This window comes from Theropithecus gelada, chromosome 11 (assembly GCF_003255815.1).
Source record: "Theropithecus gelada isolate Dixy chromosome 11, Tgel_1.0, whole genome shotgun sequence".
NCBI lineage: Eukaryota > Metazoa > Chordata > Mammalia > Primates > Cercopithecidae > Theropithecus > Theropithecus gelada.
The window spans coordinates 29,317,808-29,344,304 of record NC_037679.1 but is presented as its reverse complement, the minus strand read 5'-3'; the positions used below and the strand labels follow the sequence as shown (position 1 = coordinate 29,344,304).

The 26,497-nt window shown below is 38.4% G+C and overlaps 2 protein-coding genes across 6 annotated transcripts in view; both read right to left on the bottom strand.

Annotated features, from left to right (window-relative positions):
- Nucleotides 1-12,526, bottom strand: part of KCNMB4 (potassium calcium-activated channel subfamily M regulatory beta subunit 4) — a 66,280-nt gene extending 53,754 nt beyond the window's left edge. Inside the window, exon 1 of the mRNA XM_025402223.1 lies at nt 11,678-12,526. Within this exon, the coding sequence (XP_025258008.1) occupies nt 11,678-12,013 (336 nt within the window). The 5' untranslated portion in view covers nt 12,014-12,526. The remainder of the gene's footprint in view (nt 1-11,677) is intronic.
- An 11,600-nt stretch (nt 12,527-24,126) lies between these two features.
- Nucleotides 24,127-26,497, bottom strand: part of CNOT2 (CCR4-NOT transcription complex subunit 2) — a 109,455-nt gene continuing 107,084 nt past the window's right edge. For 4 of the 5 annotated variants that reach the window (XM_025401496.1, XM_025401494.1, XM_025401493.1 and 1 more), the window contains one exon: nt 24,127-25,274. In XM_025401496.1, coding sequence (XP_025257281.1) covers nt 25,188-25,274 — 87 coding nt within the window. In that variant the 3' untranslated portion in view covers nt 24,127-25,187. The remainder of the gene's footprint in view (nt 25,275-26,497) is intronic. The other variant, XR_003121748.1, reaches the window with a different exon arrangement.

Sequence of the window (26,497 nt, the reverse complement as noted above, 5' to 3'; positions counted from 1 at the left end):
GCTGGGTGTGGCGGCGCACGCCTGTAATCTCAGCTACTTGGGAGGCTGACACAGGAGAATCACTTGAACTCGGGAGGTGGAGGCTGCAGTGAGCCGAGATTACACCACTGCACTCCAGTCTGGGCAACAGGGTGAGACTCCATCTCAAAATAATAATAATAATAATAATAATAATAATAATAATAATAAGTAGAGCTTGAAGAGATTCTACTAGAATTAGAAGTATAGCTTGAATTGCTGCAATCTCGTGATAAAATCTGAACAGGTGAGGATTTGCAAATTCTCATTTGGATGAGCAAAGAAAGTGGTTTCTTGAGACGGACTCCGCTTCTGGTGAAGATGCTGTGAACATTGTTGAAATGACAAATGACAACTAACCCAGGTATTACCTAAACTGAGTTGATAAAGCAGTGGATATTTGAGAGGACTGACCCCAATTTTGAAAGGAGTTCTACTTTAAGTAAAATGCTATTAAATAGCATCACATGCAACAGAGAAACATTTTGTGGAACAGTCAATTGATGCAGGAAACTTCATTGTCTTAATTTAAGTAATTTCCACAGCCACCTCAACCTTCAGCAACCACCACCGATTAGTCAGCAGCCGTCAACATCAAGGCATGACCCTCCACCAGCAAAATGATTATGACTTTCTAGAGGCTCAGATCATCATTAGCATTTTTCAGTAAAGTATTTTTAATTTAAGGTATGTACATTTTTTAAGACATAATGGTACTGTACATTACTATAATATACATGTAATTTTTTTTTTTTTTTTGAGATGGAGTCTCGCTCTGTCGCCCAGGCTGGAGTGCAGTGGCACAATCTCAGCTCATTACAAGCTCCGCCTCCTGGGTTCTCGCCACTCTCCTGCCTCAGCCTCCCGAGTAGCTGGGACTACAGGCGCCCGCCACCATGCCCGGCTAATTTTTTGTATTTTGAGTAGAGACGGGGTTTCACCGTGTTAGCCAGGATGGTCTTGATCTCCTGACCTCATGATCCTCCTGCCTCAGCCTCCCAAAGTGCTGGGATTACAGGCGTGAGCCACCACGCCCAGCCTATAAATGTAATTTTTATATGTACTGGGAAACGAAAAAATTGGTGTGACTCTTTTATTGTAATATTGGCTTTGTTGAAATGGTACCAAATCTAAAATATCTCCAGTGTATCTCAGGAAACATGAATCTTTCTATTTTGTTCTTTTTTTCAAGATGTTTTTGTTTATTATGGTTCTCTTGCATTTCCATGTGAATTTTAGAATCAGCTTGTCAATTCATGCCAAAAGAAAAAAGAACCAATCCAGCTGGGGTTTTGCTAGAGACTGTAATGAATCTGTAGGTCAACCTGAGGAATACTGCCATCTTAACAATATTAGGTCTTCCTATCCATGAACAAAGGATGTCTTTCCATTTATCTAACTCTTCTGCAATTTCTCTCAGTAGTGCTTTGTAGTCTTCAGGTTATAAGTCTTGTACTTTTGTTAAATTTATAAAATTTATTCCAAGGCATTTTATTTTTATGTTGTTATAAATGGAATTATATACTTATTTTTCTTTTCTTTTTTTTTTTGAGACAAGGTCTCACTCTGTTGCCCAGGCTGGAGTGCAGTGGCATGATCACAACTCACTGCAGCCTTAATCTCCCAGGATCAAGTGATCGTCCAACTTCAGCCTCCCAAGTTGCTGGGACTACATGCACGAGCCATGACATCTGGCTATTTTTTTTTTTTTTTTGTAAAGGTGGGGTTTCGCCATGTTGCCTAGGTTGGTCTTGAACTCCTGGGCTAAGCGGTCCTCCTGCTTTGGCCTCCCAAGTGCTGGGATTACAGGTGTGAGTCATCATGCCTAGCCAGAATTGTGTTCTTAATTTCATTTTTGGATTGTTCATTCCTAGTGTATAAAAATATAATTATTTTTTGTATATTGATACTGTATCCTGCAACTTTGCTGAATTCATTTATTAGCTCTAATAAATTTTAGGGGAGGTTCTTTAGGAGTTACTATATATAAGGTCATGTGATTTCTGAAAATAATTTTATATTTTCCTTTTCAATCTGGTTGCCTTTTATTTCTTTTTCTTGCTTAATTGCCCCTGGCTAGAACTGCCACTACAATGTTGAACAAGAGTGGTAAGTGTGGACATCCTTGTCTTCTTCTTGATCTTAGGGGTAAAGCTTTCAATATTTTATCATTAAGTATATTAGCTGTGGGTTTTTCATAGGTGTCCTTTTTCAGGTTGAGGAAGTTTCCTTCTATTCCTAATTTTTTTTATCATGAAAGGATTGTTGAATTTTGTCAATGTTTTTTTCTCTGTATACTGAGATAATTATGCTTTTCTTGTCCTTATGCTAGTAATCTATTACATTGATTGGTTTTAGCAGTTGAACCAAACTTGCATTCCTGGAATAAATCCCACTTGATCATGGTGTATAATCACAAACTCTTCCAACAAAACAGAAGGGGAACAATTCCCAACTCATTCTATTACTATGATACCAAAATCAGATAGACATCACAAGAAAAGGACGGACAAATATCCTGTATAAATATAAATGCAAAACTCCTCAATAAAATATTAGCAAACAAAATCCAGGAATCTATAAAAAGAATAACACACGATGACCAAGTTGGAGGAATGAGTGAGAGCTAATATGTAAAGGACCCCTGTACATTGTTGAACCCCAAAACAGAACTACTAAATCTGAAACTCAGGTGGAGCTTTTGATTCATTGGGTTGAGGATGGGACCTGAGAATGTGCATTTCCTTTCTTTTTAGAGATGGGGGTCTCGCTCTGTTCCCCAGGCTGGATTACAGTGGTATGATCATAACTTACTGCAGCCTTGACCTCCTGGGCTCAAGCAAGGAGCCTTAGCCTCCTGAGTAGCTAGGACTACAGGTGTGTGTCATCATGTCTGGCTAATTTTTTAAAAAAAATTTTTGTAGAGATGTGGTCTTGGCTATGTTGCCCAGGCTGGTCTTGAACTCCTGGCCTCAAGCAATCCTCCTGCCTCAGCCTCCCAGAGTACTGGTATTACAGGTGTGAGCCACCACGCTCAGCCAGAACGTGCATCTCTAACAAGTTCACATATAATTCTGATGCTGCCAGTCCACTGACCACATTTTGAAAACTACTGGTTTGGAGGAAGAAACAGACTAGCCATAAACTCAATGAACAGATATGGTAATCAAAGCAAAGGATAGCATTGAACAAGACAGTGGTAGTGAAATTTATAAAAAATATTAATACAAGAGAATGATGATACAATTAACAGAAACAAAAAACTCCAGAATAGAAGTGGGTTTGGGAGAAATAGTGACGAATTTTGTTGCCATTTTTATCCTTGAAACAGAGAAAACAAAAGGTAATTAAAATAAGAATTACAAATTCAGCACTCCTTAAAGAGCATTATTGTCTGGTTTTCCCTTCTTTAGGTCTACTTTATTTTTCTTTTTTCTTTTTTATTTTATTTTATTTTATTTTATTTTTGAGACGGAGTCTCGCTCTGTCACCCAGGCTGGAGTGCAGTGGCCGGATCTCAGCTCGCTGCAAGCTCTGCCTCCTGGGTTTACACCATTCTCCTGCCTCAGCCTCCCGAGTAGCTGGGACTACAGGCACCTGCCACCTCGCCCAGCTAGTTTTTTGTATTTTTTAGTAGAGACGGGGTTTCACCGTGTTAGCAAGGATGGTCTCGATCTCCTGACCTTGTGATCCGCCCATCTCGGCCTCCCAAAGTGCTGGGATTACAGGCTTGAGCCACCGCGCCCGGCCTAGGTCTACTTTAAAATAAAACTGTTTGGATAAAGACAATCACAAATATATTTATTAAAAAGAACAAGATGGATTAAATTTCTACTTTCTAGGATTTAGTTTTCTCCAGTGAAATATAATATCAATATATGCTACTGCAATACAGTTAGATTAAAACTAGTAAACCGGACATTAGATGAGGTTTCAAAGTCCATTTGATCAACTACATCAATTACATGAAGACGAAGCAAGTCTAGATATTTTTTCACATGTGCTTCAGTATAAAGAGACCATCTAGTATCCTAATCTGTTGGATTACACTACTCAAGAAAGCATATACTTAAAATAAATGTATCTTAGTTTATTTACAAAAAATGGCCACAGAATAACTTAATAAACACAATTATTTGCAATTATTATATTGGTTATTTTAAAAGAATAGAAGAGGATATTACAACTCGTAAGTACAAATTTTCACACATTAATTATGTGTTGTAGAGAATACCTAATGCACAGCATGAAGAATGGTTGGAAACATATGCAATGTTAAAAACTATTCTGTTCAGTATTTTACTGTGAGTAATTATGGTAATTGTAATATAAATGTACTGCTGATCTAGGAACTAAACTGAATATGAAATTCTGCTAAGGACTGAAAAAAAATTTAAACCCAAAGGAAATAAAACTTGACATCTTCATTCATAAATAAGTGCCCAAAACATTTTAAATAAGCAAAATATGTCAACTCACAAAAAGCTATATAATCAGGCAAGTTTGTGATCAAATAAACGTATTTTGTAAGCAAATTATAGCTAATACGTATTGTAATGTCACATATCTCTTTTGATTTAAAGTCTCTGATTCTTCTTTAGGCATAAGTTTTGGGCACCTTGCAAATATAACTGAGATCTTCATAAATGACATCCACAAATGTGGTTATAGATAGATTACAGTAAGTAATCTCAGACAGATAGATCCTAGCATCCTGCAGATTACATTGCTTTTGTTTTAGAAATGGAGTCTTGCTCTGTCACCCAAGCTAAAGTGCTAAAGCACATACCTAAAATAAATTTAGCTTACTGCAGTCTTGTACTCCTAGGCTCAAGCAATCCTCCCTCTTCAGCCTCCAGAGTAGCTGGGACTACAGGTGTGTACCACAACGACCAGTCAATTTCCTTTACATTTTTTTAAGAGATGGGATCTTACTATGTGGTACAGGCCTCAGCCTCCCAAGTAGCTGGGATTATAGGTAAGAGCCACTACACGCAGCCCAAATTCGATTGTTTCTAAAGAGAGATTCTGACCATGCCTTTAAATATCTCATCATAATAGTCACCTACTCAAAAACCGTCCTTGACTTCTGTATTAGTTTTCTATTGCTGCTGTAACACAAACTTAGTGGCTTAAAATGGCACAAAGTTATTACCTTACAATTCTGGAGGTCAGAGTCTAGAATGTGACTCACTGGGCTAAAACCAAGATGCCAGGCTACGTTCCCTTCTGAATCTTAGCAGAAAATTCATTTTCTTGCTTTTTACCACTTGCGTGGAGAAGGGGTCTACCTGCTTTTTTTGGCGCATGGCCCTCGTCTGTATTCAAAGCTAGCAATGGCTGATTGGGTCTTTCTCAAATTCTATCACTCTGACCTTCTGCCTCTGTCTTCTACTTTTAAGTACCTTGTGATTCCATTGGGATTTTCTGGATAACTCAGGATAATCTCCCTATTTTAACATCAACTGATTAACAACCTTAACTCCCTCTTTAATTTCTCTTTGCTATGTGACATAAGACACTTACAGTTTTTGAGGGTTAGGATGTTATTGATGTCGCTGAAGGGAGACATTATTCTTCCTACCATGGCTTCCCAGTATCTAGCAAACCCATCCTGGCTGTCTGGGTCTTCTACACTGTGGGCTCCAATTTACTCTCCCGCCTTACCCCCAAGACCTCACTCTATGTGCCCTGTGTTCCAGGCACGGCAGCCCATCTGCAGATCCCCCAGCACACCCCACACTCACTCACACAGCTCATAGCTTTGTTTCTTGCACTTTATCTTCTTTGATGTTCTGTTCATTCTGCCCCCCCTTTCCTCACCACCAAGATGAAACTCTGTTCATCCTCCGACTCATAGCAAATGCTTCTTTCTCCATGAAGCTTTCCCCCTAACTTTTTCCCTCTGGATGTTCATATCATAACATTTGTACCTCTCTGTAGAACTTGACATTCTGCCTTCTTTGACAGTTATTTGTGTTCTTATCTTCTCTGCTAGGTAATAATTTCCTTGAGGACAGAGACTCATGGATTCATCCTCATTTTTAATGTCTGTTAGGCATATGCAAAACTGAACCCTTGATTCTCATCCACACTCCTCCAAACCTACTATTTCGTTAGTCTTCCCCATTACTAAAAGCACCTCCATTCACCCAGTAGATCTTGACACAAACTTTGGAGCCATCCTCAACTCCTCTTTCCCTCATTCCATTTCATTAGTAAATTTTACCAGTGCTACCCACTGATCTAAGCCACCACTATCTTTTGCCTGTCCTACAGGACTTCCTGTTTCCAGTCTTGCCTCTGCACCTCTCACTGCACAAGTCAGGATGTGTGCATGTGCATGTAAGCATACATATAAATTCTAGTTTCAACTCAGCAGCGAGAGGGATTATTTGCATTTTTTAAAAATCTAAGTCTGATGATATTTCAGCCCTGCTCAATGTCACACAGCTTCCCATCATGCTTGGAATAAAATCCAAAGTCCCTATCATGTTCTTTAGGACCCTAACCTCATTTCCCACTGTCCACCTTGCTCACTGTGGTCGAACCTCACTTTCGCCCTCACAGTTCCTCACACAGACACTTGTCACAGGGCCTCTGCATTTACTATTTCCTCAGCTGGTGGACACTCTTGTCTTCAGATAGCCACATGATTCATTACTTATGTCCCTTCCGTCTCTGCTCATCCCCTCATGTTCTTTGGTTCACTTCATCAGAGTGGCCTTCCCTGACCACCCTGTCCAAAAGAAGAGCCCTTCACTTTTGTCACTGTCTATACTCTTATCCTGCCCACATTTTCTTTATCTACCTATCATTACATGACATGGCATTATACATTTATTTCTCATCTGTTACTTCCCAGCAGAATTTAAGTTCCATGGGTGCAGGAACTTTGTTTTCATCTATATTCCAGTCTCAGCACCTGGATGGACATACAGCACAGGATAGGCGCTTAATGAATATTTGTTAAATGAACAAATTCATCTTTGTATGCCCTCTTGTTTCTTGCCCGGTTCTTTGATCATTATAATAGATGCTGAAAAAGGATTTCCTGATTGAATTTTATGTATATACCAAATATTATATAAGATAATCTCCAAAGGAAAAACAACCAAGAAAAGCCACTTTTTCAAGATAAATAAAGGTTACAAAGAAGTCATCACAATTCTGCTTAGTCTTTTATCATGCAGTTCTTACATGATGGACGTCTCTAGAGTGCAAAATGTATCAAACTGAATGTTCCAGGAAGGAGTTCAGAAACAACTCCAGGCAGGCCACACTGCCTACCTACAGTGCATTGAGACAGGGTACATGAGTGGATGTGGAGAGGGCCTAAGTGACTGCGAGCCACGATGCCCTGTAGTTAGGTACATCCAGCTTCAGCAGACATAAAGCCTGAAGCCTTGTTCAGTCCCACCTAAGTTTTTCTTCTCCTTAATGCATTTCTCTCACTTTTAGAGCACTGGTTTCTTAGAGCCTTTTATCCTTTGTTTCTAGGTTTTTACTACTAGAGGAAGGGGGGAAAAAAAACTCAAAATAAAAATAAACATATAGACTGGGTGCGGTGGCTCACGCCTGTAATCCCAGCACTCTGGGAGGCAGAGGCAGGGGGATCACTTGAGGCCAGGAGTTGGAGACCCGCCTGGCCAACATGGTGAAACCCTGTCTCTACCAAACATACAAAAATTAGCTGGGCATGGTAGCACATGCCCATAATCGCAGCTACTCGGGTGGCTGATGCAGGGGAATCGCTTGAACCCAGGAGGCGGAAGTTGCAGTGAGCTGAGATCGTGCCACTGCACTCCAGCCACAACAGAGTGAGACTCAAAAATAAATAAATAAATGAAATAACCATATTATCTCTAATCACCCACTCTCTCTCGTCTCACATACAAGAGTGCAGTTTTAAAAATTCATCTTTTTTTTTTTTTTTGCCATCCAATGTATATAATTACGCAAATGCAAGTGTCTGGAATCAAGTTCATTTCATTTAAACAAATTGGTTTTAAACTATTATTTACATAATAATTTTAAATAATACTCTTCCTATCCTTCAGAATTTCCTGGAGTCCCTCTTTTTATGCCAACTCCCTAAATTCAGGAGCACTGGCCAGGCATGGTGGCTCAAGCCTGTAATCCCAGCACTTTGGGAGGCTGAGGCGGGTGGATCACGAGGTCAGGAGATCAAGACCATACTGGCTAACGTGGTGAAACCTCATTTCACTAAAAATAGAAAAAATTAGCCAGGCGTGGTGGCGGGCGCCTGTAGTCCCAGCTACTCGGGAGGTTGAGGCAGGAGAATGGTGTGAATCCAGGAGGCGGAGCTTGCGGTGAGCTGAGATCGCGCCACTGCACTCCAGCCTGGGTGACAGAGAGTGAGACTCCATCTCAAAAAAAAAAAAAAAAAAAAAAAAAAATTCAGTAGCACCCACAGTATCTTTTAACCTGAAAACACAAATATTCATCACAATGACTCCTTTTAGGTTCTCAGGTTGTTTTTCTTGCACAGCAGATGAAAACATTTTCCAAGACAGTGGTTTTTGAATTTTGTCTTCACATTAGAATCATCGCAAAACTTTTAAAAAACATCAATGCCCAGGTCCCCCCCAAGACCAAATCAGAATCTTGGAGGGTTGGACCCAGGCATAAGAACTTCTTTTTAAAGTTCCCCTGGTGATTCTAATGTACAGCCATAGGTGGGAACCAAAGCTCCAAGCATATACAATTGTGAGTCACAAAGAGATAGTGCAGTGACTGGAATAGTAACAAGAGGAAGCTGACCCCAAATTTAGATTTTGCTATGGTTAATCCATAGAGATAATCTCCGTGTGGACAACTTGTTGCCTTGAATACTCTATGACAAGACTGGATATAGTGACTGCTTTAGACAATAAGGATATGATTCAAAATATAAATACATTCAGTAGGAACTCAAGGTATTTTAAAGAAATTGTTAGTCAAAGATCAAATTTACTCACAGTATCTTCTTTAGCAGTTCATGGCTTAAGAAATTCTGTATTTGCAATGTATTCTTTCCCTCTCCTGCCTCTTACTGTAATTAATGCAGGAAACTCAAGGGAGAGGAAAAAAGTCCTTATTCTATTTTTCTAAGAAGTGATTTCCTAAGTGGTTTCTTGTGTTGTGGGTCATGAAGAAAAGCTTGGAGGTGGTTGGAATTCAAGACACTGTTGGGAATCTAGACATTCTACAAAGAAACAGAGGGGAAACGTAGGCCTTCAATAAAGAGGTAAAGTAAGGCAAAGAAAAGATCTAGGCAGCCAAGATCCAACAGGAATGGACAATGGGTATTGTCTAATTGCAGGAACACTGTGGAAACACTCTGCTTATGTACGTGACCCTGGCATAATATTTTCATTACACTGAATTTTTCCATCACACTGCTTACAAGAATTTCCACATTGAGCATTTATTGGTAAAAATAGAAAGGTGATGCTAAAGAACAAACTTACAGTCTATAAATGCTACAACATATTTATAATCTGGATAAAGAGATATCAATTGGTTTGGCTGAGAAAACCTTGACTAAAATGAATAGGATGTTGTCCCTGACTTCTGTAACATAAATATATCCTTCTCCAGTTCTGTCAGTTCCTGAATACTTTATAAAATGTATTTTGTTCAGGTAATTTTTCAAAACAACTGTTGCCAAGATCTGAACTGGCACTGGAAAAAAAAAATGATTATTTTCAGGGGAGAGAGAGAGAGAAAGGAAAGACAGGAGAAATCTTAGTATTACATAAAGCATTGTGATTGCTTCTAGGTAATTTAAAAATCAATGTCCCAATGATTTCATTTTACTTTTTCTGCCAGATCTTCAAACTGCCTGAAATCGTGAGGCAGTCTTTTTGTAATAAATTATAATGTGTCCATGTCTTGATTAGATATTAGCCATTTATTAATGTGTGTGCATATATATGTATATACAGATATGAAATTTATTAGTGCTTGAACCACTATCTTAAAATAATTAGCAGTGTTTTACCAACTATAACAACTTCTAAATGATGAACTGCCATAAAATTTCTAAATCATTACTACTGGTTGGCACTTACCTTTGACATTATTGATTTAATTCTAAAAAAAAAAATGATGTTTCTAAAACCCTGAGATTTCTTTTGAAATTCCTGAGCATTAAGAGGATCAAGTTACAACATTTGTCTTTGAGACGTTATCACTTCTTCAAGATCTTCAACAATATACTCCAAATTCTATATTCTTAGTCCTATATTTACTGCTTATATTATTGATACTTTTTAAGATAAATCAATATTCATTTGTCGACAGGAGCTTTTTTGGGGGGAGGGAGAAGTCATTCATATTTTTAAAAAGAAATTTTTTAAAAAGAATTTGAGAAATTTTTAAAAATGTCTCAAATTCAAGAATTTACTGTTCAGGAGGTAAGACCACAAGTTTTATTGCAGAGTGATGGTAAGCTTGTTTTAAATACTACTACAATATTAATGTAGAATTTTTTTCTTTTGGATTAATACAAATATATCTTGTTACAGTTAATAAAGTGTTCCTGTGAACACAAGATTCATTCCTTTTTGGACTGTTTTTCTGCTTGATCCCTCAAAAAAAGGAAAAATGTCAGTAACTTTTAAAAAGATACATACCTTTACTTTGACAGTTAAGCAACAAGGAGAGTAGAAAAGATCAAGGGAAGTAAAAAAGGAACCAGAACCAGGTACACTACAAAGCTCAATTAGTTCACAGGCTAAGGACACTGCTTTTTATAAGTTATTTTTCTCCATTGGGAACAGTTTTCTGAGACTTCCTCTCTCTGCTCTCCATCCCAGGAGTCCTAACCAGGTTTTATCTTTTTTTTTTTCTTCTTCTTTTTCTTCTTGTTTGCTTTCGAGACCAAAAGAAGTTGTCAGAGAAGTCATATTAGGTACACTTCACTGAAGGTTTTCTATTTTCAGCAAGTTTTACTGTTCTCCAGACGGCTCCTGACTGTCCCTAAACACAAAGGGTAACTAGGCTCCCTGTAGACTCTTTTGAGAATCTATCTCATGAAAACTAGGAGCCCTCTGTACTTCCCAAAATGGACCCGCAATATTCCACATTTGATTCCAGGTCGTTTTGACAAGCCACAAAAGCTTATCTTTGAACCCCAAGTTGAAAATGTCTGTGTAGAGCGAAAAGGTAAGGAACTCTCTCACAACTTTCGAGGGTCCCCTCAACCTTTCAAGGAAGGTCATTCCATCTGAGTTCTAGATGAGACCAACTGAAGCTCGAACCTTGACCGTGAGCTGGAGTAGGTGGATCCCCGCTAACCACTGGCTTTAAATGGAGGAAAAGTTAACTTTCTTGGCTCCTTGGCACTTCTCCAAACCCAGTCCGGTAGGCGCAGGACCCGGACTGGGTCGAGGCCTCAAAATCTGAGACCAGGCAAGACAGGTTTTAAAGTAAGCCTCTGGGCACCACTGGTCGCGGCGCGTAAGCCCACCTGAAAGACCGGTGCCCTCGGGCTCCCTGATGTACTCATTCCTGGTTTGAGTACAGCCTGCGCCACCTGGTCTCCTCCCAGCAATGCGAGCACACGCCGAACCCTCCCCACGCGGAGTCTAACACCGACGCTGCCTCCAAACCTCCCTCGCGGGAAGCCCCTGGGTGCACGGGGCGTTCTTACCTTGGGGTTGGTCAGGAGCTGATGCTCGTCGCTGTGCAGCAGCGCCCTAGAGTTGGACTCAGAGTTGTTCACGTAGACCTGGACGCAGGGGTACTGTGAGGTGCCCCTGCAGTCGGCGCCACAGGTGAAGGTGCACTCGAACACCTCGCCGATCTGCTGCACCGACAGCACCGTGCAATTGGCCTCCGTGGCTTGCAGATCCTGCAGCGCGGGACTCAGCCAGCAGAAGCCGAAGATGAACAGCGACACGACGCCGGAGATGATGAGAAACAAGCCGAGCCGGATGCTCTTGTCCTCGGCTTCCGTGTACTCGTAAGCCACCCGGAGCTTCGCCATCGCCCCCCACTCTCGGCGGCTGGCGCGCTCCCCCCGCCCCCTCCCGCCCCCGGCGCCAAGCCCGACTGCCTCGGGCGGGAGGAGCCGCCGCCGCCACCGCCGCCGCCGCGCGACAGCAGGGGAGTGGGCGGCGAGGGGGAGCGCGCGAGAACAAAGGGGCCGAGGCCAGCGACGCCCCCGGCGGCGGCAGCGCCCCCCAGCCCCCCAGCCGCCGCCTGGGCCCCGCGGTGCAGCCGCCGCTTCAGAGCCTCCTGCACCCTCGGGCGCGGGGAGCGCACGGTCCGCTCCAGCTTCCAGCGCCCCCTGCCAGCCTCCGCCCCCGCACTCTCCCCGCCTCCCCCACCCCGCCTCCTCTCGTCGGGTGTCTCTCTGTCTCCATCGCCCGCTGGCCGCTTCTCCGCGGACTCGTCCGGCAGCTGCCCCAAGGCTAGGAGTGCCTGAGCTGGGGCGAGCCCGGGGGCTCCCCCGTGCAGGAGGAGGCTCCGCCCCGCCCCGTCCGCCGCCGACCCTGGCCCTTCCGCCCCGCCCCGCTTCGCCCCGCCCTGCCCGGGGGCGTCTCCTTTGGGCGAGGGGTTGACGGGCACAAGCGACAGCGGCGACTTGCAATCGGAATCTTCCCTGAGTCCCCTTAGAGGGACGTCCGAGATGAAAGATTAAGATCGATTTAGCTTAACCGGAGGGAAACTTAAAAAATAACAATCAGAGGGGAGGGTGGAGTTCAAGTGGAGCGGCGGGAATCTTGAACTCTAAACGGGGACTGGTCACCTGCGGGCAGAGCGGCCAGGCTCCGGGCGCACCCCGGGAAGCGGGCACGCGTGGCGGTGTGGGAGGACACGGGCCGCCCGGGCCGGGCGGATCGAGGTGAAAGCCCCAGGCTAGCGGTGTGCGCTGGGAGGTCCCCGGGGACTACTCAACCGCAGGTTCCCATGCCACGGGCGGGCTGGCGCGCGGCGGTGCCAGAGGCGTGACCCAGCCGTGCCCACGCCGCCAGCGCCGCCGCCCCAGGGAGCGCGGTAACCGTCCAGTCCCAGGACCTGGGCCTCCTAACCGTCTTGGTGCAGACTCGCGCCCCCTGACCCTGCTGCGGCCGGGAGGGCTGCAGGATTGGAGTTAAACAGGCTGAGTCAGGTGGAGTTTGCTGTGGAGGCAACGTGCGTGGGGGCAGGAGGCTGGACGAAAGAAACTTGCTGCTCAGGTCCTCAGTGACCCTTGTGGCAACTTACGTCTCTGGCAGCCGGGTCGACCCCAACTTGATTTGCCCCCATGGCTGGGGCTGACTGAGACCAAAGGAAACAGGTGGAGAGCTTTGCAGCCTGGAAAGAAATACCACTTTTCCCATCAGAACTTGCTTCGGAGCTCCCAAGAACAGAATCGTTTATGTGGTTTCCCTCCTTAGGAGTCTTGCCACCCCTGACCCGCCCCAGGATTTGTAGATAAGCTTTCCAGGAGCGCTGTTTAAAGCGACAGCAGCAGGCAGGCCCACTTTGTGACAGGTACTGTTTCTAGACCTGTGTTCTCCTCTTAATACTTGCCGTTGCTCCCTCCAACCCCAATTACCTCCACCCCCAATTACCTCCACCCCAACTATGCTTCAGCCTCTATTCTTTTCGCGACCTTTTAAAAGTTGGAATTACCTTTTCCCAAACCACACTTTTATCATAAAATCAAACTTGAGACCTATTTATATCTACATTTCGAAGAATAAAATCAGAATATTGACTTCCTTGCAAACGACATAAACTTTTTGTGTTTGTAAGTCGCAAATGAATAAACTTTTAATTATGTTCCTGATGAATACGGAAACATGGAATCATGGAATTCTTGATTTCTCTTTCCTGGACTTCAAATGTTACTTAACTGGTATTGAGTACCTTTCGACTGCAGTTCTGATACGTTATTTGGAAACACTACATTATGATAGGTAACAAGTATTTCCCAGAAATGGGCAAATTAGTTACAGGAAGATCCTAAGTGTCTTTTTTCTCAATAAATTAAGAAGATGTAGGGTTTGAAAAACTTCCAAATTAGGAAGATGCTTTGTTCTCTAATACCTTTTAGGTTTTGAGAGAGATTTTCTTTTTTTAATTTAAATGTAAGAATTGTATTCTTTTTCTGTTAGCATAAAGACAATTGTGATTACATTACTTAAAAGTGAGTTTAATAGTTGAAATAGCATAACCCAAAATCACAAATCTTCAATCTGAATATTTTTCCTATTGCAGGAAAAATTAAAAAAATAGGAAATTTTTTTTCTATTGTTATAATCTTCTTTTCCAAGAAAGCAAAAGCCATGTCTAAGATCTGAAACAATGATGAACAAACAAGATCCAATTATTCTAGCTCAGTATGATGAGGAACTGAAACTTGAGGCAGAATTAATTCCTATTAATGCATAGCAGTTGGGGGACTACCAATAATTAAATGAATATGATTCATTTTTCAATGATTCCAGAGCTCAAAGTCTTCTGTGAATGAAACCTCTGCCTCAAAACTGAAGTACGGTGGTCTAAGTCTAGGGAACAAAATCAGAAAATTCTATCTTATTTTAACTGAAATTCTTGAAATTTTAAAATCCATTTTCTTTTAGTTCTGCATTTAGTCAATTTCTTTCCTGGCAATTATTCGTAAAGTATTTGAAGAAACTTGTGTCTTCTGTTTTTTAGACATTTTTCTCCTGTTTCCTGTTTTTAATTTAGCTTGTTTTCTCTGAACACATTATCTTCACATCTTTATTGAAAGTCAAACGTATTAAGACTTCACAAATTAAATCAATTTCTATTTTATTCTTAATGAAACACTGGAAATGTTTATTAGTTTTACTTACTTGAAGCGGAGCTGCTTTATCACATTCCCAAGGAAGATTGCATATGTCAGCCCCTCAGTTTCAGAATACAGGTCACCGCTTACTAAGTCAGAATGGTAGTAAGAACTCCCCCAGGAAAGCTCAGAAATGCTAAGCTCTGAGGTCACTTAAAATCTCTGTTCCCTGTGGAAGGTGGAAGTAGCACAGAGAAAGCAGCTAGTCCTTTCTTTGAATAGTGTTCCACCAATTAAGATTAAAAATGTATTTTTTTTTTTTTTTTTTTGAGACGGAGTCTCGCTCTGTCGCCCAGGCTGGAGTGCAGTGGCGCGATTTCGGCTCACTGCAAGCTCCGCCTCCCGGGTTCACGCCATTCTCCTGCCTCAGACTCCCGAGTAGTTGGGACTACAGGCGCCGCCACCAAGCCCGGCTAGTTTTTTGTATTTTTTAGTAGAGACGGGGTTTCACCGTGTTAGCCAGGATGGTCTTGATCTCCTGACCTCGTGATCCGCCCGTCTCGGCCTCCCAAAGTGCTGGGATTACAGGGTTGAGCCACCGCGCCCGGCCTAAAAATGTATTATTAAGAACCAGACTGACTTATTTGATGTACATCATCTGCAGTAGTTTTTCCAGTACGATCATGGCCAGGTCTTGATAAAGTTCAATTTAAAAGAAAAAGCCTATCTAAACAAGGGCATTTAAAGCTATGTTATTTATAATTTGTTCTCATGATCAATATTCAAAAAGTCCTGTGGCTGATGCTAAAGTTGCAACGTATGATATCATATCATATATATTTTTATTAAAAGATTCTAAAAAGAATTATAAGGCAGGCTTTTGTATCCTAGGAATAGAAGGGAATTTAGAGCAGGTGGGAAATTTTTTTCAAAAATTGGCACATTATGAAGTTTTTTGATAACTGCCACTAAACACTTGAAAAGCTAAAGTACATAGGAAAATAATGTATAATCACCTTTTTTTCTATTAAAATTTACGTTCTAGAGTTTAGACCTTTTTAACTAATTAGATATTAAACATGATGAAAGTATGAGTGATCCAACAAAGAAAACCATATAAAACAATTTTATATTTTCTTCTTGATTCAGCAGCTATAATTATAGATTTTGTTAATGTCATAGGAAATTGAGTTCCAGCTTGCCAATACCAAAAAATTAATTTTCTTGCCATGCTCCATTATGAGTGTTAAATATTTGTTATTAGCCTCAGAATTTTAAATTCAAAATACATTTCCTATGTGGTCACTATTTTTTCTGATTGTTTTTTTCCTGGCCATAAACTTCACCTATTAAAATGAGCATATAATTATCACTAAGAACACTACTTACATTTCTATTTCTAATCACAGTAAATTAGAACAGGAAGGGATTTTAACCATTGCCTAGTTCAACATTAATGAAGAAGCTCCCAGACTTTACATTTTGCTTGTAATAGTAATTATTTAAAATATTTTTTAAAAGCTCAAATTTATGTTTCTGTATAGCCTTTATGTTTGCAATTGAGGAAAGCAAAACACAGCTAATTCACATTTTTTCCCATTAAAATTTACATTCTGGATTAGCAAATTTTTCATACCATACTGGTAGTGCTCTAGAGTTCCTAAAATCTCACCAACTGTTGAGTCTTTCATGTTAACTGCAGTAAATCTCTATGGGAGAGATATACACAGGTATGTAATAAAAGGGAAATCAGCTTTGGAACTTGAAACATAGAGGCCAAGAGGTTTTGGTCCTAGCTTTAATAGTAAATAATTTGACATAAGGTAAATAATCCTCTTAGTCTATTTTCTGTTGCTATAACTGAATACCTGAGACTGGGTAATTTATAAAGAAACTTATTTCTTACAATTCTAGATGCTGGGAGGTCCAAGAGCATGACAGTAGCATCTTGTCAGGTTCTTGTGTGCCATAACATGGCAGAAGGCAGTTGCATAGCAAGAGAGCAAGAGTGCCTATTAACTCAGAACACCGTCCATATAACCCATCAGGCCCCACACCCTGATGACCTTATTTAATCCTAATTATCTCCCAAAGGCCCCATCACCAATACCATCAAAAATATGAATTTGGGGAATACGTTCTAACACATTAAATTTGGGGGACACTTTTAAACCATAGCAATAATTTAGTATTAGTTTCCTCCTTGTCATACAAAAGGGTTGGTCTAGAAGACAGTTTTAGTATTCCAGTATCTAATTCCCCATTTTTGTTTTGCTATGCACTTTAGAAAATTGGGTATTGCTATATAACAGTATCTAGTGAAGTTAAAAGGTCTTTAACAGAATCCCAAAACATGGAGAGCATGTCCTAGCATGACGGCTAATAGGAAGAGTGTTTGTCTTTCAAGAAATGGACCTACGTCGATGTAACACCTAATATAAGCTAGGTTATTTACAAATGCCCTAATTTAACCCTCCCACGAGAAGAGGGAAAAACATTCAGAGATCAGGTAATTTTTGCAAGGCTGCACACATATTGTGACAGGGCCAGGGGATTTTATATTTGCATTTTATGTAGTATCTTATATTTAAGAAATATTAACCAAAGATAATTACTTAAAACAATTTTTCTACTATACTATGCCACTTCTAAGAAATTTGTTATTTAACAAAAATGAAGTGTAGATAATATAAAAGCATTTACAAATGGATTTAAAATGTGTTTCTATACTTACATTTAAGTAGTTAGGCTTAATCAAAATCTCTCCTGTGAAACCTGATTATGAAGGGGACAGTGAGTAGAGGCTGAAGGAATTAATAATTTAATCTGGTCCCCCTGCTTAATTTTACTCTGAATCACATTTGTGTTGAAAATAGCCTCTTCAGATCCGTAGCAAATAGTAGTAGTACTGTTTTATGTGGAACAGAGAGATTAAGTTAGGTTTCTAGTGGCTTGCTAAAAATTGCTAAAAATTCAAGGTAAATTCAAGGTAGAAGTAAATACACGGAACAATTAGATGTGCAATAGTTATAAGGCAGATGGAAATCCTATCCTCTGCAGACTGAAAAGCATCGAATGCTTCTAATAATAGCTTTTTTTTTTTTTTTTTTTTGCCTTTGCTTGGACACTTCCAGTGATGGAAAGATCATTCACTCCTAATGATTTCTGGAGCTTCTGAAAAATTATAAAGTGGTACTTTATTACTGTAGATGGAAATTTGCCTTGCCATAACAGCCATGTAATGGTCCTTATTCTGCCATTATATCCTTATTCTGGCATTATGTAGGATAAACATATTTTTAAGAATAAAGCCTTACAAGAGGCAGGAGAATGGTGTGAACCCGGGAGGCAGAGCTTGCAGTGAGCCGAGATTGCGCCACTGCATTCCAGCCTGGGCAACACAGCGAGACTCCGTCTCAAAAAACGCAAAAAACAAACAAAAAGAATAAAGCCTTACAAATGACTCTACCTCAGATATGAGAAGACAGCCATTTGTCCCTCCTAAGCCTTTTGTTATGCGCATCTTCCAGTTTCTTCAGATTCTCTTTGGATATGATTTAGGAAACTAAGGTTTTACCCTTAGTCCAAAATGCTAAGAATGGTAAGTCAAAGTTGGAAAGGATGCCCCACTTTAACATTTGAAAGTCTGAACTTTGCTTTTCCATGATATCCAATGTACAAACACTCCTAGGATAACGGATTTTGTTGTTCAATTACAGTGTCATTGCAAATGTAGAGAGAATTTAGATTCATAAGTGATATACAAGTCAACTAATATTCAAATTTTAGACCTATATGAAATCATTTAGATTGAACTGAAAAAAATTACACACAACTTTAGATAAAAAAGGGAAATCTGGAAATAACTTTTTGAGCAGAGGAGTAACATGACTTGCATTTTTTAAAACTGAGATATAACTCATGCAATGGAGAGCATGTTATATTTGAAGACTATTAACCACTTGAAGACAATAAATTAAAACATTAAAAATAAACAAATATATCTTTCTCTTAAAAGGGGAAATATTTAACAACTCAAAGACAGCCCATTTTTCATGCACTGTTACATATGGTAATTAAAACTCCATCTTAAAATAAATGTTCAGTATGTAACAGATTTAAAGGTAGCTTTCAAACATTCTGGCTGCCCCAAATCTTTATTTTTATACATAAGAAGATGAAACTATTTATATCATTCCCTCATGTAATGTTTTCTCATTCAGATGTATAATTTTGAAGAATAAATGTTTAATTTAAAATAGTTTTCTCATTATAAATTAGTATCAAGAGGCCTGATTCTAAAAAGAATCAAGCAGACTCAGCGATTTGTGGACATCATACCACCTTTGAAATTTGAAGCATTTCTTCCAAAATGTTTGAAGAACTCATGTATTATCATCAAAATTATCTTCATTATGCACTAGTAAATAGTTTGGTCTGGAAGAAAAAAGCATTTATTGTAAATTTTAAAAGTAAATTATGTGGTCAAAATGTCACTTAGGCCAAAAATAAATGCAAATCACAAAAACATTACATTTCGGGAAACACATACAAATTAGAGACCTGCTCGGATTGATAGTAAAGATTTGTTTTCCTCAGCTAATGCCCCCAATTATTGTCTAAAAGAACTAACACTTTTGGTATAAAGCCAGTTTTATTTCATCTTCTCTAAGAAAAATGTCAAAACATTTTTGTGGTATGGTATGGCTTTCAGGCCTAGAAATGAAAAGTAAGATAAATCTCAAAAAGAATGAAAAATTGGCTTTGCTATGTAGAAGATAATTTAACTGAAGTATTTTAGCTCATGTCAACTGGTTATCATATGCTATTTGACTATGCAATAATCTGGATTTTCAAGATAGGGAATTATGACAATTATGACCTTGTGAATTTTGACACTTTCAAGAAGTCATTTAAATAATTGAGGGAAAACTGTATAATAAACATGGAAATGACTAGCTTTTTAAAAAGCCTTAAAAATCTTGAGTTCTTATGATAAAGAGACATGTCACTAATATCTTGTCACAGTGTTATACAACTGTTTAACTGTATTTAAAAAACCTTCAATTAATGCACATGTAACTGATAATGCATGTAATTCCCATTACCAGTTTTTATACATACAAACTGAAGAGGAAATCTTAAGATCAGCAGAAATATTCCCAGGAAATAACTGAGATAAAAGCACTTTTGCTGTTTTGTATTTATGTATGGATTCAACTTTCCTCTTGTTTTGCTAACAAATACTATTGTAGTAACATGGTTTCTGCCCTAGAACACTGGATGTTATAGGAAAAAGTAAAATGAATGCCCCTGATACACAGGGATTACAAGATTTTGTGGGATTTCATCAGAAATTTAATATTTTATTCTACTTAGTACTTGTACACAGGAGATTGCACACTAATGCAACGTACGTACAATTTCAGACTAAACATTTACGACAAAACTTAAAAACTGTTTTTCCTCTTTCAAATGTAGGACTAAAATATACACATAAATAAATCTGGTGAATACACACACATATGATTACTATTTGTTGTGCTTTTTTAATGTTTCACATTCCTATTCCTAACATCAAAAGAAAGCAACTCTACAGGTAAGTTCGATTAAAGTTGCCTTTTGTAATTTTTTTGATTTAAATTTCTTTCCAAAGATACAGCAGTGATTTTAAGTATACCTTATCCATGATTCACAGAACAGCATATTCTTATGTACTTAAAGGTCAATGCTTTAATTATATACCTTTTAGCCCTGATGACATCATAGTCTCCAACTTCAAATCAAGAAAAGGGTAGCAGCCCCTTAAAGAGCTGAAGAGAGGCCTGGAAGTAATCACATTCGACTTTTTATTTAAAAAGGCAGTCCTGTCAATTGAGTCATTCAGTTTCTGTTTGCACATTGACTGAACCTTTACTTCATGAAGCAGCTAGTACTGTGTAGCACCTTAACATTGAAAAAGTCTGTTTCATTCAACTTCTCCCTATTGGTTTGAGACTTGCTGTGTTCCAGTTCTTCCTGTGTTTGATGACAACTGTCATGCCTCCCCTTAGTATTTTTTAGTTGTCTCTTCTCCAAGCCCTACATCTCTTCAATTCTAAGGTGCATGTTCTTTCCTCACATAATAGAAACACTTTGTAATTGGTGGCTTGTCATAGTTGGGGCTTTTTTTTTTTTGGTGGTACATAAAATGGTGTACCTTACAATTGATGGCAATTAGATTTCTGAAATACAGTAATTATATCACTTACTTTAACACTTTTTCCATGAGCCACCGGAACATTAAGACATTCAACTCCTTACCTTATGCACAGAACACTGTCCAGCTTGTCTCTCCTAGGTTATGTTCTATGAGGTTAAATTTAATGTTTTACAAAACAACTGATTTGAAAATCTTAATTAACTCAGTTACTTTTTAATATTGCACTGAAATCTATTATTTGTCCTACTTCTTCTCTTCCAGTCACAAGAATGAGCTTAACTGCCTTTCATTGACAGCTCTTGAATTTGATACCTGAAGACAAATATCATGTTTCCAAAATTTTATTCCTATTTGTTGTTTTGTGTACTTAAAATCTACTCTAAAATGGAAATACTAAATTTCACCTCTTGATGCTATTCTTCAAACAAGATACAACAATGTATATAAAAACACACAGCATTTGCTGGGCAGCTAGAAGGCATGCTACTTCTCCCTCCCCTTCTCCTTCCCCAGGCATGGTAGCTCTTATAATACGGCATTCAAACAGAACGTGACATTTCAGATGCGTGATTACTTCCGGTACAGTGGGCTTCCTATCTTTTCCTGAGTGCTGTATTTTCCTTAATGTAGCTTAAGATTACATTAGTATTTTTGGCAACAGGATCACAGTTCTTATTGATCTATATATGAACCACTCAAATCATTATGATATATTCCACCATCCTTTATTAAGAACCAAAGTGCAAAACTAAGTAATTTTCTTCATTGAATGTATCTTGATTCAACTCTACACACCAAACTCCTGGGTTAGATTTAGGTCCCAATTTTAACCTTCAATGTGTTTATCTGCTTCATCTTCCACATCTGTCACGTATTCATGGTATAATCAAAGTCACTGGTAATGCCAGTGGCAAGGAGACAACCTTGTGACCTGCCATTAAGATCCAACTTTTAGAAAGTAAAGGCATCTTAATGTCTGGCTTAGTTCATTCTCCAGAGACTATCTTAATGGAACCTAGTAGATATTTCTAGATCTTATTAACTACATAGACAAACCATGGTTAACATATTATACAATCCTGTTTCCACACACACGTTTAGGTTTTCAGCAACGTTTTGCAAAATTGAGCTATTAAATCTAAGTTAAATGCCATGTATTTTATGAGCAATGGATGTACCAAAGTGGAAGATCTATGGCTTGTGAATAGAAAAGGATTTATCAACTAGAGAGGCTATAGACTGGAAAAATTTGAAAGATTTAAAAGTTATTGAAAATGCTTAAAAAGATTCTTGTGAAAATGAAATTATAGCAAATGATAATTGAGTAAACTATCTCAAAGCCCAATGCTTTAAATTATACACTTTATTTTCAAATTAAAGTATCAACTTTTACCATTCGATCAACTATTTATCAAGCACCTGCTTTGTCCCAATTTCAGTGTCAAAAAGAAACAGATTAGTTAAGTGGCTGGCTTTATATATACTTTAAGAATTTAGATAAACTTTCAGTTCTTAATATGTATTATATCTAAGGAAAACTATTTGTGAAGTCTCTGAAAATAGAGCTTTAGCATATAAATTATAGTACCACTTAAAGAATTATATCTGAAACCAAATAAAGGATTTCCCTTTACAATTAAATACCTTTTATTCCCAGAAAGCCAATCATAGTTTAATCTAAAAAATTTATTTAACATAGCGTACACATCTATTTCACTAATTATATAGGGGGAAATTAACAGAATTAAAGCTTTGAAAGAAAATGTGAAATATAATTAGTTGGGGTCAGTACATGTATAACCACAAGTTATAAAATCAAGGAGTATTATAACTGTTATATTTAAAAAGTTTAAAGTAGTATTTTAAATATTTCAAATAGAGTAATTTGTATTTTGAAGTCCATAGCATGGTAATTTCTGATATTAACAAGTTATAAAAAGTTGGCTAACATGCAAGAGTTTCTTCATTTTGGTAATTCAGGATAAAAATAACTGAGAAAAATGGAAAAGTGTGCATTTAAAACTCTGTATATGGCAGTTAACAAAAAAAGAGAAAAAAGATTAGAACCAAGACAACAAACCACTTGATATGAGCTATCTTACTTTTCTGAGTCATTCATCAGTACCAGTCATGATCACGCTTCAGTTGAGACTTCAATCTATATTGTTGTTTATATTCATCAGAATAAAGATCCCCTTCCACATTTTTCTTCCTACTTGTTTTTTGTGGTTATGTAGGAAAAGTTACATTTTATTTTACAAAGTGAATTACTAGGAAAAAAATCTACTTTTTTTTTTTAGACTCATTTCTATGTTTTGACTCTGGTTTATGTCAAATTAGGTATGGTGTTCTGTGAAGGTTTCTGTACAATAGATAAAATGATAATTACATAGTGCTATCTTACTGAGGAGATGCTTTGGTTTAATTCTGAAAGACAGAAAATCCTGTTTTTTTAAATGTTTCTCATATCTCAAAATGCATAGGAAAAGGTAAATTTTAAGCCACTTTATATTCCTGGTACACAAACACAACAATGTTATAAATGTTTCATTTTCTAAAGATTTGGTTAATGCCAACAGACTTTTATTCTTCATAGAAAAATAGGTTAAAAATGAAAATTTAAAGGATCAAAACTCATTGCCTTTTTCTACTCTCTAGTTCTGCTTTTGGTAGCTTCAATCTTCAGAGTTTTTAAATGCAGTATTTGTATATAGATGGGAAAAGAATCCATTAACTTGTAAATATGAGGTATCTAGGCCAGCAAACTGAAGGTAAAGTCTACCCATTCCCACCTTATGGCTTACCTTAATTTGCACATTACTTCTTAGAGATAAATTTAAAGGTCTATCAATAAATTTCTAATAAATTTTTCACAGAAGTACTTTGGTTGGGTTCCAAGAGTATTTAGAACGTTTTATTTCTAATGCTGCCACAATCCATTTTAAAAAATAGTTTTCTCTTATTAATACTGTCTACATTTTTAACCTACAAGTGAAATGGTTCACTACATTTCCATTAAATTACTTGTTTGAAGCTGAAAAAGACATTTGAGTCACACCATTCAGTTTGATATCTGTAAAACTTCAGTTTGTTTCCTCTATTTTTCATGTTCAAGAAATAATTTCGCAATTTCAAATCAAAGCCAACACTGCAGTGAGGAGAGCTTTTCTACTTTATTACAAAGAGAAGAAGCCTTTATGTGGTCAGAAAATACAAGATTGATCTTTTTTTCTCTTCCTATGAAACGCTGCTGTTCAAACAGCCAGAGTGAATTGTCTCAGTTCACTTCTTTAAGTCCCATCACATTCACTTGGGTATGGATGTCCTTGGCTGCTGAAAATCTGGCCCTTTTAGTGCACAGGGCGACAAAGTCCCCTGACCAGCAGTTCCAGAATGTCCCATTTTCATATATTGCATCCATGCACACCTCCTAAAAATGAGGTACAGCAGGGCAAACATTTTCCAAAATAGATGTCATATATATAATATATACACATTCGTACATACATACCTTTATTCATGTGATGTCCAAAAATTTAAAAAAAATGTACACATTTATTACAAAATCGTAACAAAGACTGGACAGTGTTTTGCTCATTCTGGAAAGATGAAGCTCAGTAATAACACAACCCTGGAAAACCATCCAGAGATTGTGGCAATATCTTTCTTCTAAACAGTCAGATATTCTTGCATTAAGCTTGGCGAAACTGCCTTTCAAAAACAGAAGGGGAAGTAAAATGAAGGAAGCAGACCTTGCTCATCTTTCCAAATGAAATACGAGAAGGATCCTCACATAAAAATGCACAAACATTTGTTATTTTATTACCAATAGTGCTACAATGAACAATGCAAAATTTGTGGTCTAATTTTGTTGAGTCTTTTGTGGGTTTTCTTTTTTACATTTTAGAAACTATGGTAAACTTCTGTCAGTGTATTTGCTTGTCTTTACAGACTCAAGTCTGTCTGCTGGCAAAAAAAGGAAATAAATGAAAAAATTCAGACCCTGCTCAAACTAGAGAAAAACAAATTACAAATTTAGTTGTTGGGCAGCACATAATTAGTAAGGCAGGACCTCAATGGTGACCCTTTGCGTAAGCCAATTGCCAGATCCTCAAGGAATTAAAACCAGGGTGCCTGAGCCACATCAGTTCTGCAGTTATGTTGAGTATTGTGCTGAGACAGCCATACCCCAAGAAAAGGGAAGTCTTTTTTTTTTTAGAAGGCTTGCTGAGCAGGGTTGTAGTTGAAGGTGGATGGCAGGTGAGGCCGTTCTTCTAATTTGTCATATTCCAGATGGAACTCCTATAAAAACAAATTCAAGAATTTAGATATCTTCCCCTTTTCATCTTATTGTCAAAATATATTTACTATACACATAAATAAAATACCCAATATATATGAATCAACATCAACACAGATATACCAACTCTTTTTCCTGTACATAAAATACAGCTTGAAGAAAAATAATGTGCTGTAGTTTCCAACCGATGAGTACAAAAATACAGACAGGCTCTCTGTGTGTAAGTCAAGAGACTACTAATGGAACATTTAACACTGAAATGTTGTGTATTGTTTTTAACTTAAAAAAAGAGGGGGGCAATTACTATATCTCTAAATCACTGGAAATTACAGGATATTTAAAATAACGCCCCCTTCAATGAAGTATAAAAACTTAACGATTTATTTTGTCCATGAAAAAAGTTTAGAAATAATTTTCCAATTTGTCTTTATTATATTTATATTAAAAAATAAGCAAGGCCGGGTGAGGTGGCTCACGTTTGTAATCCCAGCACTCTGGGAGGCTGAGGCGGGCGGATCACGAGGTCAAGAGATCGAGACCATCCTCGCCAATCAACATGGTGAAACCCCGTCTGTACTAAAAATACAAAAACTAGCTGGGCGTACTGGTGCACGCCTGTAGTCCCAGCTACTCAGAAGGCTGAGGCAGGATAATCGCTTGAACCCGGGAGGTGGAGGTTGCAGTGAGCTGAGATTGCGCCACTGCACTCCAGCCCAGATGATAGAGCGAGACTCCATCTCAAAAATAAAATAAAATAAAATAAATTTTAAAAAAAGCAAACACATAAAATTATTCTAACCTCATTAAAATCTGGGGAAAACAACGAACTTAAAACTCACACATCGCTAGATTTTCATTTCACAAATCCAAAACCCTGACTCAAATATAAATCAACTGCCACCGAAAACTAGACAATGGTTCTGCTGTAGGAACATTTGAAGACTAACTAGATACCAGGTCATTTTAATCGAACTTTCAAAATACTGTATTAACTTCATGAGTTTTAACATTTAAGAATGGTGAAATTAATTTCTTCATACTTCCCACCCAAGATCAAGATAGATAGAGACGCAGAATAGCTATGTATATTAGAAAAAAAATGCAAACAACAAAAAATACCTCTGCAACCCCAAAAAGCAAGAGGCTCTAAAAGCCTCTTACCAATTCTACAATCTGAATTAGCACAAATTACTGCACAATTCAACTTAAAGAATTATGAAGCTTA